General features: G+C 43.7%; 1 protein-coding gene across 3 annotated transcripts in view; it reads right to left on the bottom strand.

Moving 5' to 3' along the window:
• ccdc85ca (coiled-coil domain containing 85C, a) overlaps positions 1 to 26,440 on the bottom strand; it is a 254,322-nt gene that overhangs the window by 100,965 nt on the left and 126,917 nt on the right. For all 3 annotated transcript variants that reach the window (XR_007248276.2, XM_048537710.2, XM_048537712.2), the window contains exon 2: positions 2,004 to 2,080. Coding sequence is in view for 2 of the 3 variants with exons in the window: in XM_048537710.2 (XP_048393667.1) it covers positions 2,004 to 2,080 (77 nt within the window). In the remaining variant the exon portion in view is untranslated. The remainder of the gene's footprint in view (positions 1 to 2,003; positions 2,081 to 26,440) is intronic.

Here is a 26,440-nt window from a genome sequence, read left to right as displayed (position 1 = left end):
AGAGAACTGTAGGCTTTATTAACTGTTCTCTCTACTTATCTTGCCACCTTCACTGATCTGTGCATATATATACTCAGGCACCTCTGCTTCTGCATCCCCTTTAGAACAGTACTTCTTTTATATTGTCTATCAATGTTCATCACCTGACAGTTCTCTGCTTTAAGACTAATCTGCAACCTATCAGCCCATTCCACCAACTTGCCCTTTTGGAGTTGCACACTGCTCACACCTCGCAATTCTTCCATCTTTAGTGTCATCTGTAAGTTTTGAAAGTGTCCCCTGCACTTCGAGATCTGGGTCAACAATGTATATCGAGAAAAGCAAGGGCCCCAAAGACTGACCTCTGGGAGTTCCATAATAAACTTTCCTCCAGCCCAAAAAAAATCACTCCTATCACTCAGCCAATAATGGATCCACATTGCTGCTGTCTTGAATGGCTTGAAAGACATTGCCAACTTTCAGTGTTGTTGTACTATGGCATCACATATACAAGTGCAAGTGATGCAGATTGGGCTCAACACAAACCCACCAGGCCTACAAACAGTCAGAAATGACATTTGACAACCATCCTGTTATATCGGTCCCACACTGCTGACATGTACCAATGGATGTGTCGAGATAACAAAGTGTGGAGCTGGATGAACACAGCAGGCCAAGCAGCATCTTAGGAACACAAAAGCTGACGTTTCAGGCCGAGACCCTTTATCAGAAAAGGGGGATGGGGAGAGGATTCTGAAATAAATAGGGAGCGAGGGGGAGGCGGACCGAAGATGGATAGATGGGAAGATAGGTGGAGAGGAGACAGACAAGTTAAAGAGGCGGGGATAGAGCCAGTAGTGGTGAGCGTAGGTGGGGAGGTAGGGAGGGGATAGGTCAGTCCGGGGAGGATGGACAGGTCAAGGGGGCGGGATAAGGTTAGTAGGGAGGAAATGGAGGTGCGGCTTGAGGTGGGAGGAGGGGGTAGGTGAGAGGAAGAACAGGTTAGGGAGGCGGGGACAAGCTGGGCTGGTTTTGGGATGCGGTAGGGGGAGGGGAGATTTTGAAGCTGGTGAAATCCACATTGATACCATTGGGCTGCAGGGTTCCCAAGCGGAATATGAGTTGCTGTTCCTGCAACCTACAGGTGGCATCATTATGGCACTGCAGGAGGCCCAGGATGGACATGTCATCTAAGGAATGGGAGGGGGAGTTAAAATGATTCGGGACTGAGAGGTGCAGTTGTTTATTGCGAACCGAGCATAGATGTTATGCAAAGCGGTCCCACGGACCAACCCCAAGCCTCTGCTTGGTTTCCCCAATGTAGAGGTAGCCACAACGGGTACAGCGGATGCAGTATACCACATTGGCGGACGTGCAGGTGAACATCTGCTTGATGTGGAAAGTCATCTTGCGGCCTGGGATGGGGGTGAGGGAGGAGGTGTGGGGGCAGGTGTAGCACTTCCTGTGGTTCCAAGGGAAAGTGCTGGGAGTGGTGCGGTTGGAGGGGAGCGTGGACCGGACAAGGGAGTCACAGAGAGAGTGGTCTCTCCGGAAGGCAGACAAGGGTGGGGATGGAAGAAAGCCTTTAGTGGTGGGGTCGGATTGTAGAGGGTGGAAGTGTCGGAGGATGATGCGTTGTATCTGGAGGTTGGTGGGGTGGTATGCGAGGGTGAGGGGGATTGTCTTTTGGCGGTTATTACGGGGGCAGGGTGTGAGGGATGAGTTGCCTTCCAGGCCAATAGATTTGTCATTGACTTTGTCCCGTTTACTCAGGAAGTGAGTATCATTTGGATATTAGGAGACTTCACTGCCATCACCGAACAATACTTCTTCATGCCATGAGTTTATATTTGGACAGGTTCCAGAGACCAACAATACTCAATGTGTGGAAGCACGATGCAAAATTTCTGACCTTGTTGCATTTTCAGGAGAAGGCCTTACACTAATCACCCCAAGCAGTGGCTGATGTTGGAGAATTCTACACACTGGCCCAATGTTCAAACTAACAGTCTGGTGGGGCATACCTGTGCTAAAATCTTGTTATCTTCTTCCAGTAGCTTGACTTTGCTTTCAAGCTGTCTGATGTAGGCTGAAGCTGGATCTGTAAAAGAAAAACAAGATGGGTGTTAGGAAAGATAAATGATGGAGATCTGCCCATTGTCAGTAATGTTTAATCTCTTCATGGATATTGTACTGTCATACAGCACAGAAACAGGCCCTTCGGCCCATCCACATCTTTGCTGACCAACAAAAACCAGACTAATCCCATTTATATGCGCTTGGTCCATAGCCTAATACTGCCTGTCATTTTAAGTGCTTTTCCAGATGCTTTTAAATGTTGCAAGCGTGCCTGCCTCCACCACCCTCTTAGACTGCACCTTCTATATTTTCATCACTCTCTGGGTGAAAACATCTTTTCTCAGATCTCCTGTAAATAACTTACTCATATCAATCTACCACTTACTTCATTTCTTTCAATTCAGGAACTTTGTGCAGACTTTGTAATTGGGCTTCTTGAAAAGACCAGAAACTGAATGTAAAAGAAGCCAGTTACATGATAGCTTTTGCACCTTCCTTGCAATTTCCAAATTATGCTCATTGCCTTAAATATGACTAACACATGATGGGTTAAAATGGTGTCTTAGGAGGAAGCAAGGCAGCATGGGCAGTCCATTATATAGTGAGAGATAGTAAGAACTGCCGACGCTGGAGTCTGAGGTAACACAGTGTGGAGCTGGAGGAACACAGCAGGCCAGGCAGCAACAGGGGAGCAGGAAAGCTGACGTTTCAGGTCGAGACCTGAAACGTCAGCTTTCCTGTTTCTCTGATCCATTATATAGTGAGCTGGCATCCAATTCAATTGATATTAGGACGACTGAATAGAATGAGTATTTTTTAATTATTCATTTGTGGAATGTGGATATTGCTAGCTACATTTATTAGGTCAGCATTTATTTCCCAGGCCAGCATTTATTACCCATCCATATTTACCAACAGGGCAGTGAAGCGTCAACCATGTGGCTGTGGGTCTAAAGACAATGTAGGCCAAACCAGGTAAGGACAGATTTCTTTCCCTTAAGGACATTACTGAACCAGATTGTTTCTTTACAACAATCAAAAATGTTTTCATGTACTCTTCTTTATTGAATTCAAATACCACTGTCTACCAAGGCAGGATTCAAACCCAGGTCACCTATACACCACCTGGATCTCTGGATTAACAGTCAAGTAATAACACCACTAAGTTATCAGCCCCCTAGGTTAACAATGCCATATTGCTCCCTTCACACAACTGACCATGGCAAAATTTCCATTTCAATATACTTGGCAAACATTACACAAAAAGTTGAATTTATGTTGGCCTTGTCATGTAGAACTTCACAGAAGTGTTACAAATCCAAACTAGACTAAGATTATATTAGGGTAGATGTTCAAAATCTTGATCTAAAGTACAGGTTTAAGAAGCACCTTATAGGAGAAAAGCAACCTCGAAAGACAGGGAGCTTTATGGAGGGAGTTCCAGAGTTTCTGGCTCAGAAGATCAGTCGTCAATGACAGTCAGTGACTCCGCAAATGATGAGTGAACAGGGACAGGAAGGAGTTAGAGCCCTAATTGGACACTCACAGATGGGTCAAGTAAATAAGGGGTCTCCTCCTGATGAACACACTATCAGCAAATTGAGCTGATTTCCTCTGATAAGTCAGTGTGAAAATAGCAGCATATCTCTACTTGGGTGATTAGATTAATCCCAAGGCTGAACTGAATTAAGTTCCTGGATAGCACATGGGCTGAACGGAGTTACTTACATTTTTGATGATGTCAAGAAAAGGAAAGGACCAGAGCTCCACAGGAGGGTTGGTAATGAAAATTTTGATGCCAACTTCCAATTATGGGATACAATTTGAACTTCCAGTGTAAGGATTGGCCAAGCAACCGATTGCCTCTGAGTGCATAAAATAGAGCAGCTGTCTGTTCCTCTAACGCAGAAACTGTAATCGGCTCATGTCATCCTGACCCAAGCTGACAGCGTGATGCCAGGCTGGTAAAAGGAGCAGTCAGTGAGATAAACCTAGCTTAGCAGGACATTACTGTGTTCCCAAAGTCACATCCCTTTACAGCAACATCAATATCAGCACAGACAATACGGCATTTTATTAAAACATGAAAGAATAAGAGATGACCTGAAGCAGAGGGGGTTGTCGGAAGCTTAAAAAACATTAGAATCTGAAGAGATGCTTAGCTCGAGGGCTCCTGAGCAAGACATAAAGAAACATTTGCAACAACAGATTGGGTTGCTGCACATTCCTATTCAAATTCAACAAGTATTCATATACACCATAAAAAGCTAAATTGTGGTCCAATTTTTTTTAGTCTAGTCCCTAAATTCAAACCCGTAATTTAAATTTCTCAGCAACAAATCCTTTATTTGGCATTTTATTTATGTTGCTGTTTCAAAATATTTAGTCTTTTCTTTAACATGAAAATAACTGGGATATCAAGCGTAGACTGTATTAAAGTTGTTTAATTTATATAGCAGGATAAATAAGGGAGAAAGATTTAAAGAGCATCTTTCAAAATCTCAGGAAGCACTTTGCACCAAAATACTACTTTTGGTCATTGGTGTAACAGAAGTCCAGTATTGCTGCAAAAAACAAAGCTTTCATTTTGCACTAAACAGGACTAATGTAAGAATATCAAATGTCCAAGGGAACAGCAGTGGGTGCATTCTTCATTATACATCTTGACCAGAGTCAGTTTGCCATTTCTTGGACTGAAGCAAAAGCTTAGGGAAACAATTTCCTTAGTGCATACTCCATGGAAACCAGAAAGCACATGTTAACCAATCAGTACTCCGTTTCTCAAGTAATGTCAATTATTGTTCCCTTCAAAATTTGCAACTCTTGCATCCGTCCTGGCAAATGCAATGCAAGAAGCTTCAACAACTCATCTCTTTTTCCACAATACTAAAGAATATATGAAGTACTGTTGTAATGTGGAAAGCATGATGACCAATTTGTGCAGAGCAAGTTCCCATAAACAGCAAAGTGATCATCTTTTAAAAATTTATTCATGGGATATGGGTATCACTGACCATCCCTAATTTCCCAGAGAGCAGTTAAATGTCAACCACATTGCAATGCATCTGGAGTGGTATCTCTTAACACAGGCCAGGTAAGGATGGCGGTTTCCTTGCCTAAAAGATATTTATGAACCTGATCGGTTTTTCCAGACAATCGACAATGGTTTCATGATCTTTGTTAGACTCGGTACTTTCAGGTATTTGTCAAATTTGAGTTTAATGATCTGCTATGGCAGGATTCAAACCTGGGCCCCCAGAACATTACGTAGGTCTGAGGTTGTAGACGTGTTCACAGAGCCAAGGGGTTTGGTTGCAAATGTTTCGTCATCCAGCTTCACTGGAGGGGAACTGACAGTGTTATCTTGCAGGGGGAGAAAGCGTTTGCCACCAAACCACCAGCTCGGAGACCATGTCTACAACTTCACCCACAACCCAAGTTACAAATCTTCTTAAAAGCTTTAAATTATCTAGATCTCTGGATTAAAGTGCACTGATAATACCACTAGGTCTATTTATTGAGAAACAGGGTGCTGATTGGTTGACAACAGGATTCTGGTTAATGTGGAGCATACATGAGGGAAAAATTTCCCCAAAGCGTTGGCATCAATTCAAACGAGAGATAAATGTTAGAGAGTGAAATATTGGTCAGGCCAATGTTGATGTTCTTCAAATCAAAGTATGGGATCTTTTATGCCCAACTGAAAAGGCCTCAGAATAACATCATATCTGCAGCAGTCCCTCAGTACAGCCGGGAGCTGAATGCACAATGCTCTGATTCAGAAACAAGCTATGTTTAAAAAAAAAGCAAGTTCCCAATCAGTTTCTGATTCCAACACCAGGCATCAACACACATTGCTTTTCATTGCTGTTGTTTACTAGTTGTTCATTATTTCTTTAATAGAAACCACATTTGTGCATAAAAAGTACTCTGGTGTAGCAATGATAGATCCATGTGGGTATCATTGCATTGATTTACTGCAATGATTTGGCAGTGGACTGGATACTGTCACAAATTGAATTTCTATGCAGGAGTATATTCTGCATAGACAATGCATTTGTAATGAAAGCAGTGAAATTCTGTGTGTTGACTCTCCAGAATTTTAATTTTGTTGATGTCTACAAAAAATACTCATTTTATAATAAGAACAGAACTCCTCTCAGCATCTGAGTCTTTAACAAATTAAAACATTTGAAGGCCTGTTTCTTACCCTTATCCTAACTCCATTTCCATGGCCCCATCTTAAAGAATGGCTGTAAAAATTTGCAGGGGACTGTTCCTAGTGTGTAAATGTTTGCAGGTTCCACTTCTCCTGTTCCTCCTCCTCACACTCACTCCATCTCAATAGAAGTCCGCAATTGCTCACGGGAATATGCCCTTCCAAAAGTCCAACACTATTTTTATGCCTACAAAGGATATGGCAATGTTTTTAAGGATACTCCTTAAGAGTATGACAATATTTGTGGCACAACCCCTGCAATACCTCTAATATTTTGTGAGGGAGCCACCAGAATGCAGGTAGAATATGTAGATTGCTCTAATAGTTACATAAATGTTTCAACATCGATTGTTATCCCAAGTGAGCAGGGTGGGGCAAACGCAGGTGGAGAATTCCCACTTGTGTGGAGTTGGGTCTTTGAAGAAACAGCTAAAACCTCTGATTCATAACAATTTTGCCTGCGATTCCATACCATTTCTTCTGCTTGCGTAACATTGTCACAATTCCTTTATAAATTAACAGTGCATTATTGGTACCAAAGGCCAACCTATTTCTGGAATCAGCTTTATAAAATAGGCTGTAAAGGGTATCTTGAAAGGAGGCAGGATAAAGGTGGCATGATTTAGGGAGGGAATTCCAGAGTTAAGCATCTAGATCGCTGAAGGAAGAGCCATTGAGTATGGGATGAAAATATTTAGAGTTTCCCTCAGGCACAAGCTAATCGCCAACACAGGCAGGAAATATTCGAGTGGCAAGCACGACTCAATGTATTTAAGTGCTGGGGCATGAGAAAAGCCCAATCAGGCTTTAAAGGCAAAGTCTTACTTGGTATGGATTACTCTGCAGAGAGTTGGCATGGGCTTGAAAGGCTGAATGGCCTCTTTCTATGCCACAATAAATTTATATGGTTCTTAATACAGCATCTATTAAATAATAAATGTGCATAAATGTAGATTATAGCTCCTACTTCCAACTAAAATCTAACAAAAGGCTAAAAGTACTTAGGCTCAACCAAGTAAGATGGAAAATTTATAAGTGGAAATTGATTGCTGGACATCAAAACATAGGCAAAACCTTAGAGTCACTTAAGAAACAACAAATAGTCACAATGAGGTGGAGGGCAGTACGACTATCTTTTGGGATACATGTGTTATTATGAGTTTATGGTAAGGGATTAAGAAAGCTGCAATCGTAACCCGTTACTTACAATAGCAAGCTGATCATGAACTTAATCCTCAGGTATGCCCTGTTGCATCAGTGCTCAGTTGTTGACAAATATTAGAAAGATAAGCAGATAGGATTAGATGAAGTAGGTGGGGACTTGGGTATAACATAAACACAAGCAGAGACATGTTGGTTTGAACATGGTACTTTTGACAAACCCTCTAAAGTCTCATTGCCTTTCAGTGTGAATCACTATATTCAAGAGTCTAATGAACTAATGAGCACGGAAAAAGGCCATTCATTCAAACTGGTCTGTGCTATTGACTAAACTCCAAACAATTTTCTTCTTTCATCTTAGCCTTTCCATACATCCCGTATTCCTCTCAATGTCTGTCTAGTTTACTCTTCAAAGCACCTGAGCAATTTTGCCTCAATTACTTGTTGTGACAGCCAACTCCACAGCCTCTTCAGTAAAGAGGTTTCTCTTTAATTTTTTATTGCATTTTCGAAAGTGGCAGTCACATGTGGGTGTGGGGCTGAGCGTAATTGTCATTTTTTTCCCTTGGGGAGAATTTCAAACAATATTTTCAGCAGCTGTCAGGGAAATACACTGAAATTAGAGTGAAACAGCAAAGAGAGGTTAATGGTCTAGTCTGCAAAACCAGTTTTAGTGTCAGCATTCCTACCATTCCTTACGTTGAACATCAATGGATTGACAAGCAGATATGGAGCCTTTCAAAGCAAAAACTGACAACTCCTAGAGTACAGCACTGGCAGGCTGGAAACAGTGATGACTGCCACCCTTACTCCAAGTTTCGCACGGTTGTAAAACAACTTATTAAAATTATAACAGGAGGTGCTTGTTGTGACAACAACTATTTAACTCTCTCTTAGGAAGTGACATTTAAGGCTTGAACATCCTTCTGGACTGTAATAGCCTGTACCGAGTTTTGATCAACTGTCTTCAACTGGGAACAGGATACATGAGATCACTAAGGCTTTGTAATTCCAAATATTGTTGGCAGCCAACACTGAGGTCATCATTTTGGCAAAAACCCAAGATGTGATGTTTTAAAAATAGATCACAATGAGGTAAATTAAGCTGATTCAGAAAATAAAGCACCAAGTTTGTTTCAGTTGATTAGACATACCTTCAATAAAAGTGAAAAAGGTGCAATCCCTTTTATCAGAGTGTATGTTATGGTCCAGAAGCCTAGTGTGTTTAGTATTGAACTCAAAACTCAGAGGTGATGATTGCTCAAAGGGAAATAGGGCAATTGGAGACATGCTTTCAGATAAAATAACTATGAAACCAGTTGGATTGTTGTAAAACACAACCTGGTTTACTATGTCTTTCAGTCAAATGTATTTACCACTGCAATGTGACTCAGACACAATGTGGATCATTCCTATTGCTGTTGCAACAGAAAAGTGAATGTGAGGAATGTCGGGTCAGCTACAATACTATTGACTAGCAGAGCAGGCTTGAGGGGCCGAATGACCTAGTCCAGTTCCTATTTCTTATGGTCTTAAAGCTCAATAAATGTGGGGTGACATCCAAGTCCTTCGCACTCTATCTAAAAACAAAATGTCTGTCGGTTTCTCCTGGCACACCCGTTATTCCCAGGAGTTGGTCAATTGCCTGGCATATGGGGGTTGGTTGGGGAGAAGGGGTTGCCTAGGGCTTGTAACGCATCAGCTGCTCCTGCTGATCAAGTACTTGGATTTTAGCAGGGATGACTCACATGGTCTAATGTCACTGCAAACATGCAACAACTTGTACTCATGCAGAGCCTTTAAACATCCCCAAAGTACACTGCAAGAATGTGTGGACCACCTAAATATAATAAGCTTGTGGGAGGAGGAATATAAGTTTGAGTTTTAAGGAGAGTCCTAGAGAAGGAAAGCCAAGTAAAGTGAAGCAAGGATGAAATTATTGGTGGCTTCAGAGCTTGTCAGCTTAAGTAACAGCCACCAATGGAGGCAGCATCAGGAAAAACTGGGAGTATGTAGTTAGGGCCAGAACTAGAGGGGAGCAGGTATCTTCGGGGTTGGGGCCAATTACAGAGATAAATGGAGGGGTAGAAGGCAGGGGAACAATGCCATTGAGGGACTTAGAAATCAATTTAAAATTGAAGAATTGCCAGATCAGTACAGGTCAGCAAGAAGGGTAAATGGAACTTGGAGCAAGTTGGCTGCAGAATGCTGTGGTGAATGGGAGACAGGAAGCCATTGTGGAGCACACTGAAATAATCAAGTTTAGATATATTGTATAAAATAAATAAAAACATGCGATTTTGTAACAGAGATAGGCCATTCAGCCCTTCTAGTCTGCTCTCCCGATCAATAAAATCACAGCCTGTCGGATTCTGAGATTTATTCCAAATTTCTACTCAAATAAATAAAAATTCAAAAATCTAATCTACCACTATCTTAAAAATATTCACTGAATCTTTTTTCACGACCTTCTGCAGATGAGAGTTCCAAAGACACTCAATCCCTCAGAGAAGAGGCTTCAGTCTTAAATGGACGTCCCAGTATTTTTAAGTTTTGTTGCTAGTTCTCGTCTTGCCCACAAGGTGAAACATCCATCCTGCCAAGTGTGTTCAGAATTTTATGCTTTAATAACATCACCCATCATTCTTCTAAACTCCAAATGGTACAAGCCCAGTCTGACTGATCTTTGCTTGTAAGATAATTACCCCACTAGAATCAAACCAGAACACAGATAAAACAATGAATGGTGGTTTCAAGAGCAGAACATAATCAAGTGGCAAGAGATTGAGGTTCAAAATTGAGACAAAAGGCAAAACTCCCCCACTACTGACAAAGTTTGGGCATAATAAAAGTCAGAGGGAAATTATTACTTTGCCAAATCCGAGACCCCTCTGCCCACCCCACTATTTTCTTTCATGATTGGTATCGCTTCATGCTCCACTATTCATTGTTACGTACCATCTCCAGATTGCCATGTTAATAGGGTGAACAGATGGATGTTAGACCATAAGATGATAGTACAGAAGTGGGCCATTCAGCCCATTGGGTCTGCTTCTGCCATTCAATGAGATCATAGCTGATCTGATAATTCTCAATTCTATCTTCCCATCTTTACCCCATAAACCTTGATTCCCTTACTGATTAAAAATCTGTCCATCTCAGCCTTAAATTGATTTAATAGCCCAGCTTCAACAGCACTCGGAGTTAAATAATTCCAGCTTCAGTACTCCTGAGAGAAGAAATTCGTCCTCAGCTCTGTCTGAGACGTGCAGCCCCTTGTTCTGAGGTTGCGCCTTCTGGTAAAGGGCTCACCCACAAGTGGAAACAATTTTTCCATATCTACCCTGTCAAGTGCCCTAAATATCTGAGTTAGAGCAAAAGGCAAAGAACGTACACCACAGGAACAAAACCTTCGGTACTCCAAGCTGTACCCGACGTATATTGCGCTTCCGTACTAAAACTGTCTTGTCTTTCAGGACCTGTATCCCTCTATTCTCTTCCTATTCATGTTTTCACCCAGGTATTTCGTGAATGCTGCTATTGAGTCTGCTTCTACCACCTCGTCTGGCAGCACGTTCCAGACACTTACCACCCTTTGTGTGAAAAACTTGCCTCACACATCTTGTTTAAACATCCACCCCCCACCCCTGCACCTTGAACCTCTGTCTGCTAGTAATTGACCCCTGTATCCTGGGAAAAGCCTCATACTTTCCACTCTATCCATGCCATTCACAATCTTATAAATGTCTATCAGGGTGCCCCTCAACTTGCTGCATTCCAGTGAAAACAAACCCAGTCTATCTAACTTTTCATCATAGCTAAAATTCCCCATATCAGGCAACAACCTGCTAAATCTTTTCTGTACCCTCTCCAAAATATCCATATCCTTCTGGTAGTGTGGTGGCCAGATATGTACGCAAAATTCCAAGTGTGGCTAAGTAAAGTTCTAGTTCTGAGTTCTGAAGATCACTGGACTGGAGGCATTAACACTGCTTTCCCTCTACTGATAATAAAGTGTGAAGCTGGATGAACACGCAGCCCAAGCAGCATCTCAGGAGCAGAAAAGCTGATGTTTCGGGCCTAGACCCTTCATCAGAGAGCTTTTGTGCTCCTGAGATGCTGCTTGGCCTGCTGTGTTCATCCAGCTTCATACTTTATTATCTTGGATTCTCCAGCATCTGCAGTTCCCATTATCTCTGATACAACTTCCCTCCACTGAGTTTCTCCAGCAATTTCTGACTTTGTTTCAAATCTTCAGCATCTGCAGTTCTTTGTTTATTATTCCCTAAGTAGATTCTATGTTTCAATAACAGTGATATTCCAATGAATACTATTCATACCACTCACTCATCCTCTCCTGGTATTAGCCCAGTGAACCTTCTTTAGACTGACTGCAATGTCAGTATATCTTTCCTTAGATAAACAGGACCAGAACTGTTCACAATATTCTAGCTGTGGTTGACTTGAGTGTAGCACAAACACCAATAATGGCCTGCTCAACTAAATGGCACCATTCTGTGCAGTGAGAGTCAATATATTCTACACTCCAAAAATGAAAAGCACTTGGTAATTAGCAACTTGATAATCGTGCTGTTGCTGTCCTCATTTAGCAGTCTCAAGTATGATTGGTGGACCGTGAGCAAGAATAGCAAACCTGATATTATTCCTCTTTCTCTTCTGATGCATGGAGATTCATTGTACTGCCCCAAAACCAACCAGCTGTGACAGTAACTGGGAGAATCACAGCATGTTTGTGCAAACATCAAGGATGTTGTGTTCCTCAAGTTGAGGAACGCTTGATAGTTTTTGCCTGTTATGCAATATTGGTTTTTTCCCTTTCAAAAACACACCAGCCACAGAGCTCAGTTGAACATTATGTTCCTCAGGCAGGGCAATGAAAACAAATCACTTCACTGTAGGTCAGCATAAAATGTCACAAGGTACTCGTGTGGCTTACGGACTTAAGAAATTATAAAAAGGCTCATCATTTTACTGGGAGGGATACAACTGAAGTACAGAATGAACATTGCTTCTAACTCATGGACACAGCTGTATTAATCAGAGTGGGACTCAGAAACTCTTACAGAATGAGAGAAAGAACACAGAATGATAGATACCCGACCACATCCTCAGGGCATTGCTGATTGTTTCATAACAAATATGATGCCCACTATGTGCATGATGTTTCACACCCAGTGAGTGAAATAAATGATGGGATTGTTTTGCTAATGGTGCTGTGTGAGGTGGGAAGGCAAGGCTGACTATGGCAGATCCCAGTAAAGAAGGTTGACAAAACAAACTGCGCCACCCTAGGCAATGGCCTAGTGATGTTATTGCTGGACTGCTAATCCAGAGGCCCAGGCAGTGTTCGGGCGACCTGGGTTCAACTCCCACCATGGCAGATGGTGGAATTTGAAATCAATAAATATCTGGAATTTAGTATCTACTGATGACCATGAATCCATTGTTGAGTGTGGGGAAAAATCCATCTGTATCACTAATGTCCTTTAGGGAAAGAATCTGCCATCTTTACCTGGACTGGCCTACATGTGACTCCAGACGCACAGCAATGTGGCTGACTCTTAAGTGCTGTCTGGGCAATTAGGGATGGGCAATAAATGCTGCCTAGCCAGTGATGCCCTCATCCCGTGCTTGAATAAAGACAAAAAAAAACACTTGAAAATCATAAGGTTTTGAGTCATGAGCTTGTCAATAGTTGGACCTGCAGTGTTTTCTTTTCCTTCTCTTCTCCTCCCTCTGATAGGTGGATTTCCACTGGCCTTCGGTACTTATTAGTTGTATTATGACTTGAACACCAAAGTAGCTACATTTTTGGGATTCTCGACACGTTTCTTTTATTAAGGTACTTGGGAGCGAGAGTATGAACAAACTCAGGACTGAATGTGAAGAATATTAAACACCAGAGGAGCTCTGTCACTGGAGGAATGATGACATTGCTGCCTCCCTGTGTGGTACTGTGTAGAGAGGAGTATGAACATGTGTGTGAGTGTAACATCATCCACCAAGTCAAAGTTTGCAACAGAGCTTCTCACAAACGGTCTTTTTACCTTTGCACTCAGTGGAAGTCTTGTTCCATTGGCTTGAATTTTAGGTTGAACCAAGAGTGTTCCCAACTGAAGAAGGCCTACATTCATAAGCTGTTGACGGTAGTGAAGGAGGCAAAAAAATCGGGAATCTTTTGGAGGACTTTCTGGAGACCGAGGGAATGATGGCTGAGAATTGATACCTCAAGGCAGACATTATATCATATCTGAAGGTGAGGAAGGGGTGGATAGGAGTTAGCTATTCAAACTCTTGATTGTCTTCTACCAATTATTCAGACTCTGATTGATCTTAACTCCATCTACTTAGCTTAGCTCCTTATCTCTTCATTGTTGTCTCTAACAAACATCAACACTTTTAGAGAGAAGATTTGGTCTGCCCGATTGCCCACATGGATTTCAATTATCTGAGGGGTTAAGAGAGGTCTTTTCCAGAAGATTCATTCCTTTATTTGTCCAGCAACGATATTTCCAGCTCAGAGGAAAAGATATAGCTTGGGGAGGGTGAAGAGAGAAAGGGAGAGAGAGAGAGAGAGAGAGAGAGAGAGAGAGAGAGAGAGAGAGAGAGAAGAAAACGTGCTTTACACAGAGAGTGGTGGGTGTGTGGAATGCGCTGCTGGAGGTGGTAGTGGAGTCAGATATTTTAGAGAATTTTGTGTGACTCTTCGATAGGCACATAGAATATAGTAAAGTTTAGGGTATACAGGGTAGTTTGATCTTCGCAGGATAATAGGTCGGCACAACAACGTGAGTGAAGGGCCTGTACTGTGCTGTACTACTCTATGTTCTATGTTCTGAAGAGAAGTGGAGGGGTGGAGGTGTTTGGTCTGGTTGGCTTTCATGAATATGGGTAAGTTTATTGGTCCAGCTGTTCTTTGCCAATCAGTGTGGTATGTTTGTAGGCAAACCATGGACAGACAACGCAGAATATCCGACATCTTTACAAATAATATCACTAACGGGATCACATCAATTCCGAGTCTACGTTCGCAAGCCTTATGAATGACGGTTAATGAAAAACAAAGTTATGAACATTTTCAGTACTACAGCATCACACATAATTTCCTACTGCACAAGTGAATTGAAATCCCACACATGAAACGGACATGAAAGTAGCTCAGAGACTGTAAAGGACATGAAATTCCACCCTCCTCCAAGCAACTGATGACCAGCAAATTCCTTGAAACTGGCTGGACTGGCATCAGGGCTCCCTGTACAACTTCACTGGTAAAGCGGGTCAGGGAATAGAAAGATTTGTTTCAAATTGATGATAATTTAAAAATATTTGCACAAAGACACATTACAGAAATAGTTTATCAACTGAAAAGTGACATCCCATGGTCTTGAAAGCTACTTTATTAGCACAAGTTTCTTTCCTTTGCAAAATGCAATCACAATTTTTAAAAGGGTTTCCGAGTCTATCTCAGTACCCAGTGATAGCAGCACAGCTCTTCATCAAAGGAAGTTTGAATTCCAGAGATGTTTTACAATTCACTCCTCTTTGTGGAATTACTATTGGCACTTGGCCAAATCAGGCCTGTGCAGTGCACGCCATAGCGAGTTAACAGAATTCATCACGGTCCCAGTTTTTAAGCCTCTTTCTTTTCCTCGTGACCCTGTAATCACTTGTGCATCTGGTCATCTGACTCCTGCGCTGCACTGTGAAGCTAGTTGTTCAGACGCTTGAACCAGAGCCAGAATCGAGCCAGTGACCAGAAAGGCAAATTCACTGGCACTGCTTCACACGTGGCAAGAAGTGGCTCACCGCATTTAATCGGTGTTCCACCAAACTTGGCAACAAAAACTGGCCCATTTACGTCAGAGTGTCTAATAAACACCATCTCGCTCTATAAAGTCACATGTAGTCAATCTGTAAGAACTGTCACTTCAAAAATGAGTGTGCATTTCAACTACACTTCTGCACGGACGATCCATTCAAAGTCAAGTACATAGCCACTGGGTACGTTTGAAAATGGCAGATCTCTATCTTTTCGCAAATTCTTAAAAAAAGGATTTGGGAGCGCCTGGTCATCACATAGAGAAAGGCTGCTTGTTTATCTAAAAATAAAACTTCCATCGCGCACCAGTTAGGACAGCATGTAAAATCATTTTAAAATCATCAGGACTGAGTAGACCGACACTGTACATTACTAAATCATAAAACCAGCTGCCAAGCAACTTACTGTTATTCCAGCAGAGCACTTTGTAAAGGAAGAGTGGAGTGGATACAGGAAAAGGCTCTGACTGCTCGCTGCTTTAAACGCATGATCTTGCCGCTAGCCTATTCTCAAGGACCCACACTTCTGCTACTGAAAGAATAAATATGTCTGTCCATACGTTGGTTCAAAATTCCCAAGCACTTTGTGGCACCTTGACTTTGCACTGGACTGGAACCTCTTACTGAACAAAAATCTGAGGAAATTCAATTTTTCACAAACAGCAGGAAGCTCATTTTAATATTAAAACATATACATAGGCACCTTATGCATCATATGACATTGATGACATTATCACCTCCCACTCTCGTCTAGAGTTGGAAAAGTTTATCAATTTTATTTCCAATTTCCACCCCACTCTCACGTTCAACTGGTCCATCTCTGACTCCTCCCTCAACAGTGGCTTCCATTTTTGGGGATAGGCTGGTCACCAATATCAACTACAAACCCACTGATTCCCGCAGTTACCTCGACTATACATCCTCACACCCTGCTTCCCGTAAAAGACTCTATTCCATTCTCCCACCTTCTCTGTCACATCTGTTCTGGTGATCCCAACTCCTACAAGGGGGACTCAGAAATTTCCACCTTCTTCTTCAACAGGAGATTCCACCCTCTGTTGCTGTTATCCGGGTCCGACCCATCTCAAGCACTTTTGCCCATTCACAACAGCAATAGGGCCCCCCAGGTCCTGACTCACCACCCCGCTGCATCTATATCCAAAAGGTCAAGAGCTACCATTTCCGCTTCCTCCTCCAGAATATCACCACCAGACACACATTCCCATCCCCACCCTTGTCAGCCTTTTGTAGGGACTGTTCCATCTGGGACAAATGGTCCACTCCTCCTCCACTCCTAAGACCTCCTCAGGCTTGCCACAGTGAAGCTCAGCGCAAGCTGGAAGAATAGCATTTCCTTTTCCACTTGGGAACCCTGCAGCCTTCAGGCTCGAGAAAGAGTTCAATACTTTTAGGGCTTGAAAACCTTTGCCCATGTCCTTACCCCAATTCCCACACAGCAGGCCTGTCATCACATGGGCTGCTACCACAGCCAACCCATTGTCAGGCACTAATTGTACCGTTTGGCAGCTATTCACTCTGCCAGGCTGACCTTGCTGTACGCCTTTGATTGCTCAACTGTTGTCCTCTCTCTTTGGGCTCCATCTCCACCTATCATTTGCTTCTTTTCCCTGTCCTACTCCATCTTCAGCATATATACCAACCATTTCCTCATTACTTCAGCTCTAATGAAGGGTCACTGGAGCCAAAACATTAATTCTGCTTTCTGTCCACAGATGGTGTCAGGCCTGCTGAGTTTTTTCAACAAATCCTGATTTTATTGCTGTGCAGCATATCTGGTATGTATTCCTGTATTCCTTTTGATCCAGTTTATGAGATTTACTTGTCCCATTATAACTGCTCTTTGGTTTTGAACCATGGCTGATTTTGTCATTTAATAATTCCTATCCATCCTCCTATTACAGTCCTTCCCTTTCTTTCTCTTCTTCCTAAACTCCTTTCAAAGCCTATACTTCTCTTGATTCTGTGCATTGGTCACAGATCTAAAGCAGGAGAGCTGTTTTTCTCTCCCTACAGATGCAATCTACTCTTTTTGAACTTCTGACATTTCCACAAACACACACACACACAAACAAACAAACAAACACTCACCCACCTTCCAAAATGTGCACTAGAAGCCATTAATAATCACTGTGATGAGTAGGCAACACTTAAAAAGAGAGAACACAGGGTGCAAACAGCTGTGTTTCACATCAGGTCAATGAACAGAGTGCTATCTCTGCTGCTGTACATTGTGGAGCCTTTACATTTCGCTGTTTCCTGCATTTTGCCAATAAATACATTTTAATGCTTTGAGCTCAGCAGACCAGTTCAAATTCTTGCCAGAAGCAGAGTAAATGGTAGATAAAACATTTTAATGTGACCACGGTGCAGAAAATGAAGCAAATATTTTAGTTGGCTCTGGGTACCTACCCAAAATGTCAGGTTCAATTTTTTTTCTCCCTCCTGTACAGATTGTCTTTGAACTGCTATATGTTTCCAGCTTTTCATTTTCAGCCAGCTCATATCTTGGCCTTTGCAATCTTGCTTGGCAAATTATTCATCACTGCTATTGAATATTTTACACAAAGAATGCCTGAAGCACCTTCCTTCACAATTTTGAAACGCAGTTTTTTCGAAGCTTTCTTCATGGCTATCCCCCCTTATACCAGACATTAGGCTGTTGCTTTCCATGGTATCCTCTCCAGATCTATGTTGGTATTGGTATGATCTAGTGACTGCGATTGCACGCAGTGCTTCAAGTGGTTGATCTGGTCGATTATGAAATCTTAGCTTAACCTCTGATGACCTGGTCTGTCCCTTTAAGAACATAAGAAAAAAGAGCAGTAGTGAGCCAAGCAGTCTCTTGAGCCTGCTCCATTAATCAATAAGATCAAAGCTGATCTTCTACGCCAACTCTATTTCCCACCTAATCCCTATATCCTTTCATTCCTTTAGAGACAAATATCTATCATCTCAGCTTTGAGCAACCTGAATTACTAAGCATTTACAACCTATAGAATAGGAAATTTCAGCAAGTTACAATCACTTGAAGAAATTTCTTCTCATCTCAGTCCTGAACCCGTTATCCTGAGACTACGAATGCCGATTCTCCTGGGAAATCAAATTCCGTGCATCTGACTACCACAAATCAGCGTGTGAAAACACTGTTCAGATGAGACACACTGGTTTTGCTTTCTGAGATAATAGGAACTGCAGATGCTGGAGAATCCAAAATAATAAAATGTGGAGCTGGATGAACACAGCAGGCCAAGCAGCATCTCAGGAGCACAAAAGCTGACATTTCGGGTCTAGACCCTTCATCAGAGAGGGGGATGGGGTGAGGGTTCTGGAATAAATACGGAGAGAGGGGGAGGCGGACAGAAGATGGAGAGAAAAGAAGATAGGTGGAGAGGAGAGTATAGGTGGGGAGGTAGGGAGGGGATAGGTCAGTCCAGGGAAGACGGACAGGTCAAGGAGGCGGGATGAGGTTGGTAGGTAGGAAATGGAGGTGCGGCTTGAGGTGAGAGGAAGGGATAGGCGAGAGGAAGAATAGGTTAGGGAGGCAGGGATAGGCTAGGCTGGTTTTGGGATGCAGTGGGGGGAGGGGAGATTTTGAAACTGGTGAAGTCCACATTGATACCATTGGGCTGCAGGGTTCCCAAGCAGAATATGAGTTGCTGTTCCTGCAACCTTCGGGTGGCATCATTGTGGCACTGCAGGAGGCCCAGGATGGACATGTCATTTGAGGAATGGGAGGGGGAGTTGAAATGGTTCACGACTGGGAGGTGCAGTTGTTTATCGCGAACCGAGCGGAGGTGTTCTGCAAAGCGGTCCCCAAACCTCCGCTTGGTTTCCCCAATGTAAAGGAAGCCACACCTGGTACAGTGGATACAGTATACCACATTGACAGATGTGCAGGTGAACCTCTGCTTAATATGGAAAGTCATCTTGGGGCCTGGGATAGGGGTGAGGGAGGAGGTGTGGGGGCAAGTGTAGCACTTCCTGCGGTTGCAGGGGAAGGTGCCGGGTGTGGTGGGGTTGGAGGGGAGTGTGGAGCGGACAAGAGAGTCACGGAGTGAGTGGTCTCTCCGGAAGGCAGACAAGGGTGGGGATGGAAAAATGTCTTGGGTGGTGGGGTCGGATTGTAAATGGCGGAAGTGTCGGAGGATGATGCGTTGTATCCAGAGGTTGGTGGGGTGGTATGTGAGAACGAGGGGGATCCTCTTGGGGCGGTTGTGACTTTCTCTTTGCTTTTCAGCTTTACCACATAATTTCGCATGTCTCTGCCCTAACTCAGTTCAGGCTGCTGCGCACCTATACAAGTTGCAACCCACATTTTCTGCCACATTTGCTCAAACACAGTGCTTCGTAAAACAGTTTGGAAAACATTCATGGCAAGGAAACCATTCTGCTTTCAAGATTTCCACACAGTCAAAAGGAAAATTCAACACCACATTTGTTTGCAAACTACAACTGAGGAGTTTGCTTTTAAACCACAGGGCCCTCTCTGATAGTTCGGGAAGATATAGCCAGGCCAGTGAAATGAAACAAAACTATAGGCATGTAGCTTATTCCATCAATGGATACAAAAGATGTCAGCAGTGCCTGTAGTGGGCGTACTGTTGCCACAGAAGTTACATGTTGCTTTTGTGAAATAACCCACTGGAGGAACTAAGATTTCTCATTTTCCAAAAAAAACAAAATAAACAATGGTTATGCCTTTAGGAGGTTTGAGGGTTGATGACATTTCTTTAGTAGCAATTAAAGGAAGCAGGAATGACTCCTCAATGTCTTTTTAAGCTGGCACAGTCGTCACTTCGACAAATTACTGCAATGGTCATTCACCATCCTGACTGGGAAATATATTACCAAGATAATAAAATGTGAGGCTGGATGAACACAGCAGGCCAAGCAGCATCTCAGGAGCGCAAAAGCTGACGTTTCGGGCCTAGACCCTTCATCAGAGAGGGGGATGGGGAGAGGGAACTGGAATAAATAGGGAGAGAGGGGGAGGCGGACCGAAGATGGAGAGAAAAGAAGATAGGTGGAGAGAGTGTAGGTGGGGAGGTAGGGAGGGGATAGGTCAGTCCAGGGAAGACGGACAGGTCAAGGAGGTGGGATGAGGTTAGTAGGTAGCTGGGGGTGCGGCTTCGGGTGGGAGGAAGGGATGGGTGAGAGGAAGAACCGGTTAGGGAGGCAGAGACAGGTTGGACTGGTTTTGGGATGCAGTGGGTGGGGGGGAAGAGCTGGGCTGGTTGTGTGGTGCAGTGGGGGGAGGGGACGAACTGGGCTGGTTTAGGGATGCAGTAGGGGAAGGGGAGATTTTGAAACTGGTGAAGTCCACATTGATACCATACGGCTGCAGGGTTCCCAGGCGGAATATGAGTTGCTGTTCCTGCAACCTTCGGGTGGCATCATTGTGGCAGTGCAGGAGGCCCATGATGGACATGTCATCTAGAGAATGGGAGGGGGAGTGGAAATGGTTTGCGACTGGGAGGTGCAGTTGTTTGTTGCGAACCGAGCGGAGGTGTTCTGCAAAGCGGTCCCCAAGCCTCCGCTTGGTTTCCCCAATGTAGAGGAGGCCGCACCGGGTACAGTGGATGCAGTATACCACATTGGCAGATGTGCAGGTGAACCTCTGCTTAATGTGGAATGTCATCTTGGGGCCTGGGATAGGGGTGAGGGAGGAGGTGTGGGGGCAAGTGTAGCATTTCCTGCGGTTGCAGGGGAAGGTGCCGGGTGTGGTGGGGTTGGAGGGCAGTGTGGAGCGAACAAGGGAGTCACGGAGAGAGTGGTCTCTCCGGAAAGCATCCCACCTCCTTGACCTGTCCGTCTTCCCTGGACTGACCTATCCCCTCCCTACCTCCCCACCTGTACTCTCTCCACCTATCTTCTTGACTCTCCATCTTCGGTCCGCCTCCCCCTCTCTCCCTATTTATTCCAGTTCCCTCTCCCCATCCCCCTCTCTGATGTAGGGTCTAGGCCCGAAACGTCAGCTTTTGTGCTCCTGAGATGCTGCTTGGCCTGCTGTGTTCATCCAGCCTCACATTTTATTATCTTGGAATTCTCCAGCATCTGCAGTTCCCATTATCTCTGGGAAATATATTACCGTTCCTTTGGTGTTGCTGCATCAAAATCCTGGAATTCCCTCCCAAACAGCACTTTTGGCTCACCCCCAGCACATGGACTGCATCTAAGATGCAGTTTACCACCACATACTCGATGGCAACTGGGGATGGGTATTTTGCTGCAGAGCAGGAGAGTCACCACAGTGTTATGCCAATATCAACCCTCATCCACCATCACACGAAAAGCGGATTATTTCAGAATCACAGGCACACTGCGCCTGCACTGGGTCTATTACTTAGTGCCGATCTCCTGTCTTTTCCCCTGATTCCCTACCAACCACTTCTATCCAAATAACCCTTCCAATGCTTCAATGATCTTGTAATTATCACATGCTGTTTGTGGAAGATTATAATGCACAAATTTATTGCTGCATTTCCGACATTAAACTGTGACTATATTTTAAATATATTTAATTGGCTGGAAAGTGCTTCGAGACATCCGGAGCTTGCAAAAAGCACAAAGTTTCCCTCTTCTAAAAGAACCCATCATGTCCTTTGCACTCTTCCCATTGCACTGAAAGTCAGAGTGCAACCAGGCAACATCCCTAAGTTTCTTTGCTTCTAATTAGTTTGGTTGACAGATAAAAGACACTTGATAGAAAACACCTCCCAACCACAATGAATTAAGAAGGCACTGTACATGCTAACCTGGCATCACGCCATAACTCCATCGTGGTTTCAAGTGTCTGCTGTGGGCACTTCTGCCAACAACTCCAATTCAGAGGACGAGTAGGACATAAAGAAACAGTTACTCATTTTACATGAAAATAACAAAGTATATTAAAATAAAGTGTAGACTGCTTCAAGTGCTGGAGTTTCTGACAGACGTGAGACAGTGAATCTCATAAATGCACTGGGTTTCCGTTTAAAATATAGCATTTCATTTCTGCAGCAATGGTAAGTGCAAATAAAAAGAAAGACAACATGCATTTATGTGGAGAGACAGTGGGAACTGCTGATGCTGGAAAATCTGAGATAACACGGTGTAGAGGTGGATGAATACAACACCTCCAGCAGCATCAGAGGAGCATGAAGGCTGACATTTTGGGTTGACATCCTTCTTCAGAAATGGGGGAGGGGAAGGGGATTCTGAAATAAACAGGGAGAGAGGGGGAGGCAGATAGAAGATGGATTGAGGAGAAGGTAGGTGGAGAGGAGACAGGTCAAAGAGGCAGGGTTGGAGCCACTAAAGGTGAATGTAGGTGGGGAGTTAGGGATGGGATAGGTCAGTCCAGGGAGGACGGACAGGTCAAGAAGGTGGGATGACGTTAGTGGGTAGGAGATGGGGATGGGGCTTGAGGTGGGAGGAATGGTTAGGGAGGCGGAGACGAGCTGGGCTGGTTTTGGGACGCAGTCGGGGGAGGGGAGATTTTGAAGCTTGTGAAGTCCACATTGATACCATTGGGCCGCAGGGCTCCCAAACGAAATATGAGATGCTGTTCCTGCAGCTTTCGGCTGGCATCATTGTGGCACTGCAGGAGGCCCAGGATGGACACGTCAACCAAGGAGTGGGAGGGGGAGTGGAAATGGTTTGCGACTGGGAGGTGCAGTTGTTTGTTGCGAAGCGAGCGTAGGTGTTCCACAAAGCGGTCCCCAAGCCTCTGCTTGGTTTCCCCAATGTAGAGGAGGCCTCATTTATGTGGCACTGGTTGAGTTTTCAGGATGGCTCTTAGAAATCCAAAATATAGGAGCAGGAGTAGGCCAATTGACTTTTCAAGCCTGCTTCAACATTCAGTATGTTCATGACTAATCAACCAACTCAGGTCCCTGGACCCCCTATCCTTCGGTCCCTTTACTTTGACGAACTACATTTCCATTTTTCTTGAAAATCTTCAATTTTTTTGGTCTCCACTGCTTTCTGTGGCAAAGAATTCCACAGGCTTGCCACTCTCTGGGAGAAGAAATTTGTCCTCATTTCAAGATGGCAGCAACAGAGGAGGCAGTGTATGGCCTTCTGTGCCCCGACTTGTCCTTTTGTCTGCATTTTGTCTTTTTCCCCTTCACTGAGTGCTTTCTTCTCCTTCTTTTTTCTCAAACTTACCTCATAGACAGAGCTCTTCGGCCAGAGGCGGCTTTGATGGGCTCCAGAACACCTGGAGCATCTTCAGGAGGCGGCATGGCTACTGAGTTGGTCAGTCGGCTTGTGAAGCCTGGAGCGGGACGCTTGCTTCCACGTGGAGTGGGCCCGTGATGGTGGCATGGGCCATGGGCTGGTGTAGCCTGGAGCAAGACACTCTCAGTGGCACGGAGTGGGCTGATGTAGCCCGGAGCGGGCTGGTGTAACCCAGAGCGGGATACTCTCGATGGCACGGAGTGGGTTGATGTAGCCTGGAGCGGGACACTCTCGGTGGCATGGAGTGAACTGGGAAGCCTGGAGTGGGACACTCTTAGCGGTGGCATGTTGTATCAGCAGAGAAGGAAAAGTTGGACTATCTTTCAGTAAACTTTTATTTTATTCAATGTTAATATGAATGGCACCTACATAGGATGATGGTACGCACTTTTCACTGTATTTTATATTGAATACACATGACAGTAAATGATATTCTATCTGGATACTCTATCATTTCTGTCCTAAAAGGCCCATCCCCTACCCTTAGATTGAAGCCTCTGCTTCTGGACTCCTCAGTCATCAAAAACATCTTTCCTGCACCTACCCTGTCTAATCCTGTTAGAATTGAATAGGTTTCTTTGGCATCTCCTCCTTATTCCTTCAAACTTTCGCAAATATAGTCCTAACTAATCAGTCTCTCCCCATTCGCCAGTCCCGGCATCCCAGGAATAAGTTTGATAAATGTCCATTGCATTCCCTCCAGAGCCAGAACATCTTTCCTCAGCTAAGGAGGCTAAAACTACCCACAATATTCCAGAGATAATGGGAACTGCAGATGCTGGAGAATCCAAGATAATAAAATGTGAGGCTGGATGAACACAGCAGGCCAAGCAGCATCTCAGGAGCACCTGAGATGCTGCTTGGCCTGCTGTGTTCATCCAGCCACACAATATTCCAGATGTGTGGTCTTACCAATGCACTGTACAGTAGCAGCAAGACATTCCTGCTCCTGTACACGGATCCTGTCACTATAAAGGGCAGCGTACCATTTGCCTTCTTCACCGCCTGTTGCAGCTGCATGCTGACGTTCAGCAAGTGGTGTTCAAAGACACCCAGGTCTCACTGCACCTCACCTTTCCCAGTCTGTTGCCATCAGGTCTTAATCTCCTTGTCTGTTTTTGCTACCAAAGTGGATAACCTAATGTTTGTCCACATTTTGTGGCATCTGCAATGTACTTACTTACATAACTTGTTCAACAAAGGTTCTCTGCATCCTCCCCACAGCAGCTGGTCTGCCATCTCTTTGTTCCCCATTAGTAATTCCCCTGTTTCTGATGTAGGGGACTTTTATTTGTCCTTGCTAACCTTTTTATCTTCAAATCCCCGAGAAGGTTTTGCTATCAATTTGAAAATTCCCAGCAAGCGTAGTTTCATACATTATTTTCCCCCTTTTAATCAGTCCCTTTGTCTCTCTTTGCTGGAATCTAAACTGTTCCTAATCCTCAGAAGTATTGCTTATTTGATTAATTTGTAAGTCTCTTCCTTCATCCTATCCCTAATTGCTCTTGTTAGCTATTATTTCCAACATTTCCTGTTTTATTTTCATGCCAAGCTGGGATGAATAACTTTTGCAGTTAGTGCATACATTCTTAAAATGTTTGCCATTGTCCATTTATCATTGTCCCTTCAAATGATGATCCCAATTTATACCTAGCAACACCTTAAACTGATGTAATTTCCTTTGTTTAAATTCAGGACCTTAGTCTTTGAAACAACCATGCTACTCTCCACATTAGTGAAGAATTCCAGCCTATTGTGACCACTCTTCCCTAAGGATTGTCAGTTAGTCACTCCTCTGTACACAATAGCGAGTCAAAGATGGCCTTTTCTGCAGTTACTTACATATTAATTTTTCAAATTCTCTCATGTGAACTCCTAGAATTCCTCTTCTAATGTGCTGCTATTGATTTGATTTGCTCAATCTATACGGAGATTGATGTTGCCCAAAAGTCCAGCTGCACCTTTCTGATTTGCATCTTTAATATCCTTTTTAATGTCGTCCCCAGTATTACTGTGACAGATTGGGAATCTATGTACAACCCTGACTGACTATCATTTTCTGTTCCTTAGTATTTCTAAGCTCAGCCCATACAGATTTTACTTCACCAGACTAAAGATCTTTGCTCACAATTGCATTCTTTTTCTTTTTTAAAATTCAGCAGTGCTGCCCCACCTCCTTTTTCTTTTTGTGCGTCTTTTCTAAAAACTGAAAAGCCTTGGTTATTCAGTTCCCATTAGTGGTGATCCTGCAACACTGTCCCTAACATAATCCCCATTATACTACAGAGCCTGTACAGCCAATGAGATGTGTTGAATGGAATCACTGTTATAGGACAGGAAAGAAGACAATCCATTTGCAAAGGCCAATGCTATAAGGATCTGATAATTTTTTTTGTGCTGATGTTAAAGGGATGAAGATGTGCCTTCCTCAAAAGGTGGCACAGTCAACCCATCACCAGAATTCTGCATCAAATCTCGAATGGACCTTGAACCTACAACCTCTCGATTCACAGGAAGAGTGCTATAAAGATAAGCAACAACTAACCCTGTAGATACTTTTAGAGAGCTTTATAAACAGATCCAGATTTTGGTATCAGCAAATAAATAAATTGGGACAATGTGTCCAAAAAGGTGGAGGAAAATTAAATCACGAGCAACAGACAAATATTATCCGAAGGAGCAGGTTAGTACTGAGGACAGTTAATCCATGTCATTCAGCTCAGAGCAGATATGCAGTGAAGGTGACCATCCATCCTAATAGAACACACAAAGTTCCCTCATAACAGACAGAACTGCATTGCTCAAGGGCTAGCTTCTCTTCCCAGCCCACTCCACTTAAAGAATGTTCAAACTCTGAACCACATCACTTCAAGCCCAACTTGGAACTCCCAAGTCAGCCAGGCCAAGCTGGGAATCAAGGTT

The sequence above is a fragment of the Stegostoma tigrinum genome, chromosome 10 (assembly GCF_030684315.1).
Source record: "Stegostoma tigrinum isolate sSteTig4 chromosome 10, sSteTig4.hap1, whole genome shotgun sequence".
Taxonomy (NCBI): domain Eukaryota; kingdom Metazoa; phylum Chordata; class Chondrichthyes; order Orectolobiformes; family Stegostomatidae; genus Stegostoma; species Stegostoma tigrinum.
The sequence above is the reverse complement of the archived record's forward strand: the minus strand, read 5'-3'. Positions and strand labels throughout refer to the sequence as shown.